This window comes from Globicephala melas, chromosome 7, assembly GCF_963455315.2.
Source record: "Globicephala melas chromosome 7, mGloMel1.2, whole genome shotgun sequence".
NCBI lineage: Eukaryota > Metazoa > Chordata > Mammalia > Artiodactyla > Delphinidae > Globicephala > Globicephala melas.
The window spans coordinates 69977367-69993609 of NC_083320.1; the positions used below are offsets into that span (position 1 = coordinate 69977367).

Consider the following 16243-nt stretch of genomic DNA (forward strand, 5'->3'; position numbering starts at 1 on the left):
ATGACTTTACCTTCAAACTCTTTCCTCCTACCTATTCTTCAAACTACCACTAGAATTACTTTTCAAAAACACAGATTCAGTTATCCCACAGCTTTGCTTAAAAAGTCTTCATTAAAGTACATCTACTAGGGAAAAAGTAAAAATCACTAAAAATGGCATTCAGTACCTTTTATAATCTACTCCAAACTCCCTTACCAGATTCTTTTCCCATTTTTCCCCTCACATCACCTGTTCTCCAGGCCTTTCTCAATATATGTTGGCTACATTCCAAAATTTAGCTCAAGCATCATTTCCTCAACTCAGTCTCACTTTCCTTTTTTGGGAAAAAAAATTAAGTACCACATCCTCTACAAATCACATTATTTACAATAAGCACTGGTATTCGCTAATTCGAAGAGTTAATATGTGCCAGGCACTTGAAACATAACTGCTGTATGTCTACTAGAATGTTAGGTCCCTAGATTAAGTAACAATGTTCTTGTTTACCTTGGTATTCCCTATAGCATAACACCCAACACATGAAAACTCAAAATACTGGCCTAAAGAATGTAAATACAAGACGAGATAATAAATGTCATTGACATTTTACTTAAGTTTCATTTACTTTTTTTTTTTTTTTTTTTTTTGCAGTACGTAGGCCTCTCACTGTTGTGGCCTCTCCCGTTGCGGAGCACAGGCTCCGGACGCGCAGGCCCAGTGGCCATGGCTCATGGGCCCAGCCGCTCTGCGGCATGTGGGATCTTCCCGGACTGGGGCACAAACCCGTGTCCCCTGCATTGGCAGGCAGACTCTCAACCACTGCGCCACCAGGGAAGCCCTCATTTACTTTTAAGCTTATCTTGACTCTTTCTAAAGCTAAAATGGACCAAGAGACTTAAACAAAAACTTTTAGATGGAATTCCCTAGCGGTCCATTGGTCAGGACTCCAAGCTTCCACTTCAGGGAACATGGGTTGGAATCCTGGTTGGGGAACTAAGATCCCCCAAGTCATGTGGCATGGCCAAAATATAAATAAATAAAATAACTATCATTAAACTATTTAAAAAAAAAACACTTTTAGATGCTGCAGACTATGCTTTGGTTAGGCCCATCTGTTGGGCTTAGTCTTGACTACTTTTGGAAATAGTTTAGTTGCCAAGACCTAAGTTGGGATAGTTATGAAGACAACTGAGCAGTCAAATTACAGCAGTAAATACTTTTAATACAATCATCTCACATCTTTCAGTAATTTCAAGTTCATAAGCACTTTAGCAAAGTAAATAAAAACACACATTTGAAATAAAAGCTATTTGTTTACAAATTTTAATAGTTCTAATAAAACATCTGTTTCTGCTTCACTACTGATAAGTTATATTGAAGTAGGGGATTGTAGACAGATTTAATGATTTTAGCCTGCTACTGTTCACGTATTAACATTTAAAAATGTAATATTTAAGAAAAACTTTAAGTTGTTTTATAGGTATGCATACCATAATGAAGAACTAGGAAAAAGTACCATGATAAAGTTAAAGGAAGAAAAATTCTTAAAAAAGACATTGTGAACAGTGTGATATATTAAAGTCTCGTGAAAAAAGAACTAAAAGTAAGCCAATAGACTTGGCAATTTGAACAATTCCAGTACAGTAATGAAGAAGGAGGCCAGAATATAATCTCATGAGAGTCAATGGAGGTAAGGAGGTAGAATATGTGAGTATAAGCTATTATTTCAGGAATTCTTGAAATAAATGGAAGAAAACGTTTAATGGCAGAATGCAGTGAAGTTTTGTTGTTTTGGGGATACAGGACACTTAAACATCTTTGTAGGCAGAGGAAGGGGTCAGTGGAGATGAGCAAGGTTTCAAGAGAGGATGGGATCAGAGAATAAGTCAAAGCATTAGCCATGGAAAAGAGAAAGGTCATTTCTAGTCAAAGAAAGTTGAGTCAGTAGAATGGATGGAAAACCCTGTTCTGCTACTATTCCCATGTTTTAAAAGAGACATCTGCAAAGTTAACAGCAAGTAACCTGCCCCTATTTATGAGGAAATTCTGACTTTTATATTATATGGTAAGATAGTAACATTTCCCATTGATTTTTGGAGGGGTAAAACAACTTCTATCTCCTTTCTACTTTTTTTTTTTTTTGCGGTACGCGGGCCTCTCACTGTTGTGGCCTCTCCCACTGCGGAGCACAGGCTCCGGACGCACAGGTTCAGCGGCCATGGTTCACAGGTCCAGCCGCTCCGCGGCATGTGGGATCCTCCCGGACCGGGGCACGAACCTGCGTCCCCTGCATCGGCAGGCGGACTCTCAACCACTGCGCCACCAGGGAAACCCATCCTTTCTACTTTTATTGGCTGCTACGCATTATCTAATGGAAAGAGTAGCTATTATCAATCCAAAGGTCTTTGACTTTTTATTAAAAATAAATACACTCGGGACTTCCCTGGTGGTCCAGTGGTTAAGACTCCCCACTTCCACCACAGGGGTGCAGGTTCGATCCCTGGTTGGGGAACTAAGATCCCGCATGCCGTGCGACGCAGCCAAAAAAAATTAAAAAATAAACAATACACTTAACTTTTTTCCTGTTTATTAAAAAATAATACACTTAATATCTCATGTTTTAGAAGCAACATCATATCCGTTTGTCATATTAGTCTAGAACAAGAGTAAATTAACTTTTAAGAAAAAATGTAATCATTGAACACCTAGTATTTGATAAAGGAGGTAACACAGAAATAAGAACCCCATAAATCACTCTCTTGAGAGTCTGTCATCTAATCAGGAAGATGAAACACATGAAATATCAGATTCTCAGGCACCACATTTTTAAGTTCAAATAGAATACAAACTGAGGGGGGATATGTGTTGATTAAATTATCCAAAACCAAGGACAGGTTATTGAACCAACACTTAGTTTTCCACTCAATGCAAAGGTTTGCAGCGGTCATTGAGATATGATGTAACTCAATTGGTGGTCAGTCAACCCATTATTTCATGTCCAACAATTTCCCAGCATGGATTTCTGGCATCGATATATAATTTATTGCATCTACTACTTAAGGAAAAAGTTATTTTGGTATTTAAATTTGATGCAACTCCCCTTAAGAATTCTACTAAGGCAACATCTTTACCTGTAATTTGCAGGTAAATGTGCAGTATCTACATACCACCTCAGTTCACTTCTGACACTTTTATATGCCTACACATTGTTATTGCTAATTTCAGAATGAATTAGGGAAATTGTAGATGCTACCTAGAATGTTTGTAAATGTATGGAAGCAGTTTTAGAAGGGTCAAGTTCAGAGAGGCTTAGGCCTCTTAAGAGAATGTATTACACAGATCTTACAAAAATGAAGAATCATGAAGAAACACGCTTACAGCAAAGGAACATGAGAAATATTCAAAACTAACAAAAGTAGGGGCTTCCCTGGTGGCACAGTGGTTAAGAATCTGCCTGCCGAGGGGGCGGGTGGGGAAGGATCACCAGCGAGATCCCGAGGCGAGTCTCGCGCGCCCGCCCCCGCCCTGGCCCCCAGCTCCCACCCGGTCGGCCCGGCTCAGCCATGATCAAGGCGATCCTCATCTTTAACAACCACGGGAAGCCGCGGCTCTCCAAGTTCTACCAGCCCTACAGTGAAGATACACAACAGCAAATCATCAGGGAGACATTCCATTTGGTATCTAAGAGAGATGAAAATGTTTGTAATTTCCTAGAAGGAGGATTATTAATTGGAGGATCTGACAACAAACTGATTTATAGACATTATGCAACATTATATTTTGTCTTCTGTGTGGATTCTTCAGAAAGTGAACTTGGCATTTTAGATCTAATTCAAGTATTTGTGGAAACATTAGACAAGTGTTTTGAAAACGTCTGTGAACTGGATTTAATTTTCCATGTAGACAACGTTCACAATATTCTTGCAGAAATGGTGATGGGGGGAATGGTATTGGAGACCAACATGAATGAGATTGTTACACAAATTGATGCACAAAATAAACTGGAGAAATCTGAGGCTGGCTTAGCGGGAGCTCCAGCCCGTGCTGTATCAGCTGTAAAGAATATGAATCTTCCTGAGATCCCAAGAAATATTAACATTGGTGACATCAGTATAAAAGTGCCAAACCTGCCCTCTTTTAAATAAAAAATTTAAAAGGCCACTCTCAGGTAAAATCCGGGGGAAATGTCATCTAAGTTTACCATGCAGTTGTTTACCAAAAATAGAGGAGGAGAGGCTTAACTTTTGCTCTTGGATTTAAGTCAAGGTACTGTATAGAAGTTATGTAAAATCAGTATGGAAGTTCATTGTTGCTTTTCTTGTTCAGTGATTTTGAAGAATTGAGTAGTTACAGTGTGATTTTTTTCTTTGTTTTCTAAACTGCATTCCTATGGCCACCTAAGGCATGCCTCTATGTATTGGCTACTACAGTATTTTGAAAAGTGTTTGGGACATTTCTTTAAATTATGTATAACCCAAAATGTTGGTGTTTTGTATGGATCACAAATACAGCATTCCTTAATTCTTTCTGTTATTTGTCAGAATTGTTATTTAAAGAACGAAGTATGTATTGCATGAAAACATTATGACCTTTTTCTCTTAGTTTAAATAAACTCCAAGGTAAATGGACTTCTAAAGCACCATTCTGTTTGCCTGGTATCTACTTTAGCAATAATTTTTTTATGACCCTCTGACTCAACGAAGTAAATAAAAATATATTTTATCACTGTTAAAAAAAAAAAAAAAAAGAATCTGCCTGCCAATGCAGGGGACATGGGTTCAATCCCTGGTCAGGGAAGATCCCACATGCCGCGGAGCAACTAAGCCTGTGCGCCACAACTACTGAGCCTGCGCTCTCGAGCCTGCGAGCCAAACTACTGAGCCCGCGCGCCGCAACTACTGGGCCCACACGGCACAACTACTGAAGCCCGCACACCTAGAACCCATGCTCTGCAACAAGAGAAGCCACCGCAATGAGAAGCCGACGTGTCGCAATGAAGACTAGCCCTCGCTCACCATAACTAGGGAAAGCCCACGTGCAGCAACGAAGACCCAACGCAGCCAATAAATAAATAAATAAATGAACCTCACTGTTTTAAAAAAAAACTAACAAAAGCAAACGAAAAATAACTGAAGTCTGTGCAATGATGCAATATAGGATCACATGATTTCAACTTTCTAAAAGGAAAAGGTTTATTAGTCATAAACCATGATAGACCCTTGTAAAAGAACCTACAAAACATTGAAAATTTCATGAAATCTCAAACAAAACTATTTCTTAATAGTCAAAATATTAGACTACTTTGAATAAAGGAAGACAAAGTCATTGACAGTGATATGGAAATAGGAAACAGCTGACAACTAAAAGGGTTCTTAAGGAGGGTTATAAAAATAGTCCCAAAATTTGGACATAAAATACATTCAAGTCTAACATAGTCATCTCTTTTGTAAATGTTGGACTGGAAAGATAATCAGTGTAGAATTCAAAAGAGGCAGAAATTTCTTCTTTAGCTGAAAGCAGATAGAATATCCTGAGATAGAAATCTATCTGGAGGCCATTTGCCCCAACAGTATGGAACAAGACAGATGATAATATTAAAACAACTGAAAATTCACTTAATTTTAATAAGAATGTAAAAAGGAACCATATATGCCAAATTTAAAGAAAAGAGAGGTATTACTTATTAATTCATCCATGTATCATAATTACTAGAAGGAATTTATCAGTGTTAAGACTGTACATACAAACATTCTATGGGTTTTCTGGATCTTGCCAAGAGTATGCCATGTTTACTTTTTCATGTGTTACTTTTAAAGTCTACATTGTAAACCCAGAAATAAGATACTTTGAGTCTTTTTTTTTTAACCAATAGGCAAGTTTGATAATCTCGCATATCCCAAAACTTTAAATCAAAGCAAATAGAGAAAATTCTTATTCCTGGGAGAAAATTAAATTAAGAAAATAGAACATTTTCTCCACAAGTTATTTAGTGTTGGAATACAGTAACCAGCAGTAAGGGAAGCTTCTTACCATAAGGTTATCTGTGAGGCGATTTTCTTGGGACTGACTTTTTTCTCTTTGGATAACTAGTGAAAGGCTTATAGTTTATACACAAAGAAACACGTAGAGTCTATATACTAACCTGGCCCAGTCCAGGCATACCTCCTCCAAGTCTAAGCAGTCTGTCCATATTTCTAGAAAACAGAAACAAAGAAAAACGTTCCTAAGCACAAAAGTGTTTACTCAATTGCTATCTACATAATTCACCTTCAGTCACTCAGTATGTCAAAAATATTGGTGGTAATTACAACACAACATCAGACTTCCTGTTAATTAACACCACATATTAATTCAAGAAGCTGTCTTCCATGCTAATTAACAGACCTTATTTTACTGCTTTGGTTTTGGGTTATCCCCAGTTTTAAAGACAAGCAATCTTAGCATACTTTCAAAACTTTGCTATCACTAAGTTAATTATATTTTCTTATTGTTACCTAATAAAGTACCTGAATGAGGAAAAAGTGCCTGAAATGCTTATCATATGTATGATTGAATTTCCTTCAATTTGTCCAGAGTGTACAAATAAAAGTCCTCACTTTTAAATTAAATTTTAACATCCTCATTAGTAAGTTCTGTGCTAATTAACTTACAGCTTGTCAGTTATCATCAAAACTACATGTGAAAGACATTGTGAGCAGATTATGGATCTCTGAATTAGCATCAAAGGCTTTTTAAAAACGAACTCATTATACTAAAAGAAATATAAAGTAATATTGCATTAAATGCATTAAGATAGTGTTCTAGAATCCACACAGATAGTTTGCCTTATTTCAGATACTGTAAAGATATACACCTTTTTCACTAAGGAAATTTGGCTGCTGTTCTCAATTACAATTTTAGAGTTAATCAGTACCAAGAGAATTAACTTTGAAATATCAATCTGATTTGTTTTTTATGTCTGGAATAACTACAGAAGATATTCTTATAAACTTGAAAAATTCACAGAAGAAATCAAAGGAAAAAACAACAAGGGTACTAGTATGGCCACAAATACACAAAAAGGAGTAATCAAATTATAAAAATTAATATTAGTATAACTAAATACTCTAAACAATGAAGCATTTTTTTCTACTTAAAAATTGCTACTATGCCTTAAAATTCCTCTTCTTCCTATGTGTATGCTTTAGAAAATGGTATTACCACAAATTATATTCTAAATTAAATGCTAACAGATTACTTTAGTCATTTGTCCATGTTGTTTTACTAGTTAGAACAGATATACAAACTTTTCAATAATGTACTTATGATCATTACTGCCTAATTATATTTGTTGAATCCTGCAAACAATTTAATCCTGTGAATATTTAACACTGTTGGTACAGCAAACTTCATTCAAGTCCATATTTAGAAAAGTGCACAAATGATACAGCCATGGAACCTGTACAAAGTGAACACACCACCATAACCACCACCAAGATGAAGAAAGAGAACCCTGTCAGCACCTAAGAACCTCTCGTATCCCCTTCCTAGTCTCTACCACCCTGCAAAGGTAGAATTCCAACTTCCAACAGCACAGATCACTTCTGTTGCTTTTGAATTTTATGTAAACAAAATAATATATGTTGTCTGGCTTGTTTCACTCCACAAGTTTGTGAGACTGACAACAGATAAACTCATTTTAAAAAATGAAAAGGCATATAAGAAAACTGGATAGTCTAAACAAAATTTCCACTTTATAACCTTAACTCACCTTCCTAATAGCAATATTTACAAATAAAATCTCCATCAAATTCTCATTAAAATTCCTCAACTCAAATATGGCATTGATACATATCACTTTTTAAAGGCTGTAGACGGAAAACAAAACAAAACCCTGTGTATTTTAAAATATAAAATACGTTTATTCCTCTACAATATATTACCCCCTTCAAAAAAATTCTTTTGGCCTAGTTCAAGCTTACAAACATAAAGAACAAATGGGAAAAAAAAACTTTAGACATTCTATATATTCCAGGCCAAAGTCAATTCCCAGCTGTGTTCAGTTTATCTATTCCCCCTGTGTTGTTTCTGATGACTTTACATAGACTCCAGATGCTGTGAATATACATGAGCAATGTGAGGAGCAGAGGGAAAGAAAATCTGGCAGGTCAAATTTGTGTTTTTAACAAAATTAGATGTCTCAGCAAACAGGAAAAAATTTAACAAACTAAATATTTTAAGATAATAAGGTTTAATAAAATACTAACATTTGGAATGAAATACATCGATAAATGTTCTAAGTCATACTACTTTAAAAAAAGTTTCTAGAAAGCAGACAAGGACAAAACTGCTAGTTATCTAAATGACTTTCATGAGCCCCTCAATCTGGGCTTTTCATGTGTGCTAAAACTGATACATTTTCGTAACATCTTTATGACATATCCTGTAAGGATAGATAAAAGTAAAATATATTCTTAATGCTCACCTGGTCAGTAACTACAACTCTTGTGATGTTAAGCTTCAATTTGTTGAGTTTGACAAATTTCTTCTTAACTCAAGCTCTTGCTAATGCTGGCAGGTACAGTTTTTCCCAAGTTTTTATTTTTTTTCTCTCCTAAAAAAAAGTAAATAAAATAAGATGTAATTATTTTGAGACCTAAGGAGGGAAATATACCAAGAGCTTTAAAAGAAGCAAAATTCCTAAAAACAAAATAGAAATCAAAATTGATTTTTAATTACCATTTCCTGAGAGTACAGAATGAAATACCATCCAAGGGAGCTACAGAGCATAGTGATTGCCCCTGTATCCAAATTTTGTTTCTAAAGTTTCTTTTTTGAGCTGTTCTAATTATATGTAGACTGACATTTCATGACTTTCAGTCTTTCTAGACGTGTTTTAAAGAACAAAGAAGATTTATTCATTTTTTAAATAGAACAAAATTCATTCTATTGAGTAATTACCATATAGGTTCATTGTACATTGTTAGAAATCTATAACATATTATGGAATCTAAGTGGTTAATTTTCCTATATCTTTAAGGTTTGTTATTTCATTATCCTAGGAATTACTCTGTCATGTCTTAATCAGTTATTCCCAACTATGCCAAAAAAGACTAAAATAATAAGAAAATGGAAGAATGGTAACAATCATCCCAAATGATGCAATAGTGAAATACATTACAGCCATTGCATCATCCTTCAGTTTTTATTGTGCTGCCCAAAGCACTGCTTCATCTTTCAAAAAGATATAAAAGACTGGAGACATCATCTTTGTAGTCTTTTTTTTAGCTTTCATTGAACACAGTTGAGAATTCAGAATTCTTCATTTTCCTCCCATAATGGCAAAGAGAAAACTGACAGAGAAAAAAAGTTTCACAATTATTAGAGAATCACAAGGTGAATGTAAAGAAACAAGTAACAGCACTCTAATGATAACAAAATTGACATAAGCCAAGGTTTCTTTGGCACTACTGACATTCAGAACCAAATAATTTCTTATTGTAGGGGGTTGTCTTGGGCATTATAGGATGTTTAGCAGCATCCCTGGCCTCTACGCACTGGATGCCACCAGCTGTGATAATCAAAACTGTCTCCGAAGAGGGAACCCTCCTACCCTGTTGGTGGGAATGTAAACTGGTACAGCTGTTATGGAAAACGATATGGAGGTTTCTTAAAAAACTAAAAATAAAACTACCATATGATCCAGCAATCCCACTCCTGGGCATATATCCGGAAAAGATGAAAACGCTTAATTAGAAAAGGTACATGTACCACAATGTTCACAGCAGCACTATTTACAATAGCCAAGACATGGAAGCAACCCAAGTATCCATCAACAGACGACTGGTTCAAGAACATGTGGTACATATACACAATGGAATATTACTCAGCTATAAAAAAGAATGAAACATTGCCATTTGCAGCAACATAGATGGACCCAGAGATTATCATACTAAATGAAGTCAGACAGAGAAAGATAAAAATTATATAATACCACTTATATGTGGAATCTAAAAAATAATACAAATAAATCTATGTACAAAACAGAAACAGACTCACATAGAAAATGAACACGGTTACCAAAAGGGAAAGGCTGTGGGGGAGGGATAAATTAGGAGTATGGGATTAACAGTATAAACTACTATACATAAAATAGATAAGCAATAAGGATTTGCTGTATAACACAGAGAACAATAGTCAATACCTTGTAATAACCTATAATGGAAAATAATCTGAAAAAATATACTTATATAACTGAATCACTTTGCTCTACACCTGAAACTAACACAATATTGTAAATCAACTATACTTCAATTTTAAAAAAATGTCTCCAGACATTGCCAAATGTCCCCTAGAAGGGCAAAATCATCCCAGTTCAGAACCACTAATATAAACAAAATCTCAGACCACTGACAATATCCTGTATCAATTTTCTCAAACTTAAAAATTAATGACTGTTGGAAACAGTTTGAGAGCTCTTCACAAAGCTCAACACAGAATTACCACATGACCCAGAAATTCTACTCCTAGGTATACAGCCAAAAGAACTGAAACAGGTATTCAAAACAAGAACATGTACATGCATATTTATAGCATAACTATTCACAACAGCCAAAAGGTGGAAACAGCCCAAATGTCCATCAAAGGGGGTAAGGATAAACAAATTCTATATATACATACAATGGAACATATGGAATATTATTCAACTATAAAAAGGAATGAAATACTGATAACTGTTACAACATGGATGAACGTCAAAACATTATGCTACGTGAAAGAAGCCATGCACACAAAGTCACATAGTGTATGATTCCATTTACATGAAATATCCAAAATATATAAATCCACAAAGACAAAATGCAGGTTGGTGATTGCCAGGGGCTGAGGGAGGGAATAAAATGGAGAAACTGCTTAATGGGTAAGGGATTTTACTTTAGAAGAATGGAAAATGTTTTGGAACTACATAGAGGGGGTAGTTGCACAACATTATGAATGTACTAAATGGTACTGAACTGTTCACTTTAAAATGGTTAATTTTGTGTTATGTGAATTTTACCTCGAAAAATTACTTTTTAAAGGATCAATGAGTTGAACAATATATTTCTAAGACCAGAAAGGAAATAAGACATTCTCATCCAGTTAGTATTCAACAAGGACTTCATTATACACTATTTTACAACAAGAACCTGTTTTGATAAAGAGATGACATATTCTGTTATCTTTTATGATGTTGATACAGTTGATAAGTGGATAAATGCTGAAGTGTACACAAAGGTGAGTAAAAGAATGTAGAAATTTTAAAAAATCATTGGATTAACTCTAATTGGTGTTTATAAATCTAAAAATAAAAATGTTTTATAAGCAAAGATGATGGACATCTCCACTTCAACAAAATTATAAGCTTGTTTTAAAAAGTACTGCATCAGGGAAGATGAAAAAGGTCTGGAGATGGATGGTAGTGATGATTGCACAACAATGTGAATGAACTTAATGCCACTGAACTGTATGGCTAAAAATGGTTAAAATGGTAAATTTTATGATAGGCATATTTTAACACACATACAAAGTATTGCGAGTGCAAGTAGAACCAAAAGAAAAGATAAGCTGGGGCCTATTAGAGACATATTTAAAATGTGGAACTGATCTTTATAAGATGGGTATGTTCCAGGTTCATGCATGATGGATGACGAGCAGTTAATTACATTCCAACAATGTTGTCCATTTCAGGTACATACACCTTCAAATGACTTAAAGGTGTAAGAAATTTTAAAAGGTCTACTGGCCCAGATGGTAAATGGTGATGACTGTTTTTCTTGCTATATGAGGTTAAGAGCTATGAGTCTGCAATCTAAGTGCCAGGATTCAAATACTGGCTCTAACACGTTTTAGCTCTGTATCCTTGGGTCAGTTTCCTCTCTCAGGCTCAGTTTCCTCATCTGCAAAATAGGGATAATGATAGTATCCACCTCATAGAGGTGTTTAGATAATTAAATAAGATAATGAACATAAACAACATTTAACACAAGGCTTGGCACATAGCAAGTAAACAATGATGGCACATAGCAAGTAAACAATGAATGCTAGCTGCTGTCATCAGCACCACCATCCTGAGCATAGCTACAGTTCATCCAGCATGGGTTCTTCTTCCCATAGAGTTTGCCATTTAGTGAATTTCAAAACATGGCATATTTCACAGTACTAAATGAATCACACTGGAGAAGAGGGACTTGCATTTTGCAGAACTTCGCAAAGGGGTTCATAAAAATTAAAAGTGTTACACTAGAACATAAAAGAATACTTCCAGTGCTTAGAAATAAAAGCAATGCAAAAGGTCTGTGGATCTAAACCAAGTTTTTACACCTATCAAAAAGCAGAGGACTCAACAGCTTATTCATGATATGATTAACTAAAACATTATGAGATAATATGAATAAAGTGTTTATGCCTAATATGTCATACATAATGTTTAGAATCCTAATTGGTAAAAAAAAAAGGGCTGATGATTTTCCACTTCTTCATCTCACAACTGAGCTAACAAAATCATGAAGCCCTTATCTGTTCAGGTTTTTCTACTGTTTCCTAGCTCATTTTTCATTTTTTACTCCTCAACCCATGCTGCAGTTATATACTATTACTTCTCAGATTGATGCTAAATCCTTTAACTACTCCATATTTGTGATCTCACTGTATTTCTAATTCCTCTACTGTCTGATTTGTGGAAAGTAATTAGGAACTTCTTTCTCTCACTTTCTTAAGGGCTTTCTTCAGTGGAAAAAATGGAAAGAGTCAACGTTAAACTTAATTATATAAATAAGGTTTTGAAAGTAAGATTCCCCCTGTTTAGAACAGTGAGGATGGAATTATCATGAATATCTTCTTGTGCTAGCTCTTAATTACAGCACTGAAGCAAAATATTTATTAAATACTATCTTGTTTATAAGGTGATACGGAAACAGAGCCACTAAGGAATTTAGTGACTTTCACTGAAAGAATTTACAATCTACCTGGGGAGGCATGATATAATCCCATAGAAAAAACATAAAGTGAAAGAATAGTAGTATTGAGCCAGAAAAGCTCTGGAGGCAATCAGACCTAGATTTGAATCCTGGCTTCATCACCTACCCTCTATATGATGTGAACAAGTTACCTTCTCTTAGCCTCTAGACTTCATCTATAAAATGAGAATAATATCTTCCTTGCAAGTCTGTTGTAAGAAAAAAATGCAAAGCCTGAAACATTAGTGCCTGAAACATTCATAGGTACTTATAGGTACTATAGGTACATATAGTGCCTGAAACATTCATAGGTACTCAGTAACTGTTGTTATTGTTATTTATCTTAGAGCCAGGAAAGATTATTTAATCCAATTCTCACTTTACAGATGGGGACACCAAAATACCATAAAACAGAATGAGTGTCAAATGAGTGCAACAAACCGGGTATATGACAAGTTCATGAGTACTAAATCACAAGTATTCAGGTAAGGCTTTCACAGGTAGACAATGACTTATGAAACAAACATTGCTATAAAATTTAAAACAATTAAATAGAAGCACAATTGCTCCTTGTTATTGATTTTCAAACATGGGTTCTGAAATTAGATATTAAACACAAGGGTTACAGACAAGTATAAAAATAGAATAAACCCATGTCAAACAGGTTAAAAATCCAGCTTTTCAATTAAAACAGCAATATAATATTTATCAAGACCCTTGGGGGGGAAAAAAAAAATCTCCCAAACTCAACAGGTGAGGCTTCATTGAAAGATCATGACTTCAAAATTTTCTTCTGTTGGCCAGATGCAATTCTGTCCTGGGACGAATTCAAGACAATATTCAGGCTTCTCACTAAATACCACTTCACTAAACACATCTTGTAGTTAATTCTGAGCCACCATGTATCTTAATCTCTTCAAATGCACAATAACCCATTTAAATTTATATGTTTAAAAGAAACATAATTTAAACTTCAAATGAGCCAGTTGCTAGCTTTATAGGACAAGACTAGAAGGCCACCATTATATTAATCATCTCCACTATAACTGTATTCAGTTCTTTTTTATTTCAACATTATCAGTGGCTATCGTCTTGCTTACTCACAAACATTAAGTCAGCAGCACTAAATACTTTTGTGAGCAATGAAAAAAATGATTTTCACTCTAGAAGTACATTTCTTGCTAATTTTTAAAGCCTCTTCCTTGCCTTTCCCAACTTTTGGATACCATTTTAATTTCAAGAATTTTTCCTTAGGTCACTAGGTTTATATTCAAACTCTTTCGAGAAATTTACATTTTTCTTCTTTGCCTGACACAAAGTAGTGCCCCCAGGAAAATTAAGTTCCAAGATGTAACACACAGTAGCAGATTTCTACTTTACTGAAAACAGGAAATGTAATCAATTCATCAACAACTACTCAAGTGGGACAAACTGAAAGTTAAGTTAAAAGGCAGAGCAGGAATAACCATACTTTGTTTTAAAGAGTTTCAAGGTTAAAAAACAATGCACCTCTGGGGTTTTGTTTGGTTTTGAAGGCAGTTGAAAACCTAACACTATGAGAAAAGGGGTCAAGGCCTAAGGTTAACACAAGTGATAAAGCAAACATACATTCAACGGGAAAGTTAATTTTATTCTCTCGCCCTTGTTTCCTGTCTGGCGGGAAGTTTTTCAACACAGGGGTAAGTTTCAACAGAACACAGACAAACAGAAGCCAAAACTAAGGGTCCTCTCTGAATAGAGAGGAGAGGCTCCCAAGATGTGGTGAATTCAGCGGAGCAGAAACGCTTGGAGGAAGGAGACCACATCCAGACCTAACTTAGTCAGAGACCCAGGGAGACAGCGTGTAGGACGAAGGGAGCTGGACTCCACCCTCACCGCCCGGGACCCCAGTGGAAACTAGGCTGAGCAACGTGACTCAGGAAAGCAAGGCGCTGGCAGCGGCCTAGCGCGGCTGCCTCCGCGGACCTCTGGGGCCTGCGTTCCCCGTCTTACCTGAAGGCGGGCGGAGCAGGAGGCCGCGGTCTGGACCCTTGTCTTCCAGCGGCGGTGACGCAGCGGCGGCGGCGAGAGCGACAGCAACACCAGCAAGCTCCGACTCGGCCGAGCTCTGGCTCCGCGAACCTGCGATGAATCAGCCCGATTCCATTCAAAAGAGTCGCCCAGGCCTCCGCCGCGAAGCACTTCCGGGTTCACTGCGCCGCTTCGGCTTCCGTTTCCCCGACGGCCAATTGAAGACGACTCGGGAGTCGAGCGGGCGTCCCAGGAGGAGCGCCCGGGACAGACAACGCGGGCCGCGAGCTTCAGGCGTCCCGGCTTGGAGGGTGGGGCGGAAGTTAGCGCTAGGGCCGCTCCCGCCTCTCCGACATCCTCCCTTCTCTGCCCGCACCTCTCCCTCCCCAGTTCTGTGCGCCCGGCTGGCGCCGAGATGAAACTGCAGGAACGCGAAGACCGGAACCCTTCTTCGTTTTAGTGTTCACCGCGGCCCTACGTCAAAACTAAAAGGTTCACTTGGACTAAGATTAACTTGGTCATCTGAGAAGCAAAAGAAAAAAAGGGAGAGGTGTGAAAAGAGTGGAAATCGGTCGGATGTTCTTTTCCATAGTGCAGTCTACCCACCTTCTTGTCTTTACCAATTTGCAAAGGTTGAATTTCAAGGAAAACAACCATTTCCCTAGTGGTAAAACCATCTATTTTAAGCCCAATTTAATTTACAAGGTTTAAGAAATCATATACTCACGTTTCTCCAGGTAATTATCATCACCAATAACGTTTCACCCATTATCTGCTAGGTTTTCAGAGAGCAAAACCGCCCAAGAAATAACTATTGACAAGTTTATATCACATTTCTGTTTAGGGCAGCACGTTTACCAAGTCCCTCTCACTTTGTCAGATACGTTCCAAATGACTAGAATCTTTAAAGCATTCCTAAATCAAAAATGGTGATGAATCTACTGGATGGAGGGAAAGGAAGGATTGTGGCATCTGAATCCAAAACTGTTTGAGTGGCACAATTACACAGAATTTCCCACTCAAAGATCTTTATCTAAAAAATACATAAATTATTTCAATCACAGGTAATGTTAATTATATTTGGATCCCTGTCTTTATGTTTTCTCTCAAACCTGTGCCTCCTCCCTTTTTTTTTTTTTTTTTTTTGGTAGATGACCCCATCCTCCACTTAATTTCCCTCATCAGATCTGAGAATAGACAGACCTTACCTCTGATTTACCTGTTCGCACTGGCCTCCCAATGAAACACCCTGGAAATCACGAAGGGTCTAATCTGTAAAC

General features: G+C 36.6%; 1 protein-coding gene and 1 pseudogene across 1 annotated transcript in view; one reads left to right on the forward strand and one right to left on the reverse strand.

Annotated features, from left to right (window-relative positions):
- Positions 1-15288, reverse strand: part of PSMD14 (proteasome 26S subunit, non-ATPase 14) — a 95041-nt gene extending 79753 nt beyond the window's left edge. Inside the window, exons 1-3 of the mRNA XM_030852629.3 lie at positions 14946-15288; positions 8444-8572; positions 6122-6173 (exon numbers count right to left, since the gene is read on the reverse strand). Of these exons, the coding sequence (XP_030708489.1) occupies positions 6122-6169 (48 nt within the window). The 5' untranslated portion in view covers positions 6170-6173; positions 8444-8572; positions 14946-15288. The remainder of the gene's footprint in view (positions 1-6121; positions 6174-8443; positions 8573-14945) is intronic.
- LOC115851021 (AP-3 complex subunit sigma-1 pseudogene) lies at positions 3457-4638 on the forward strand (annotated as a pseudogene).
- Positions 15289-16243: the final 955 nt, after the last annotated feature.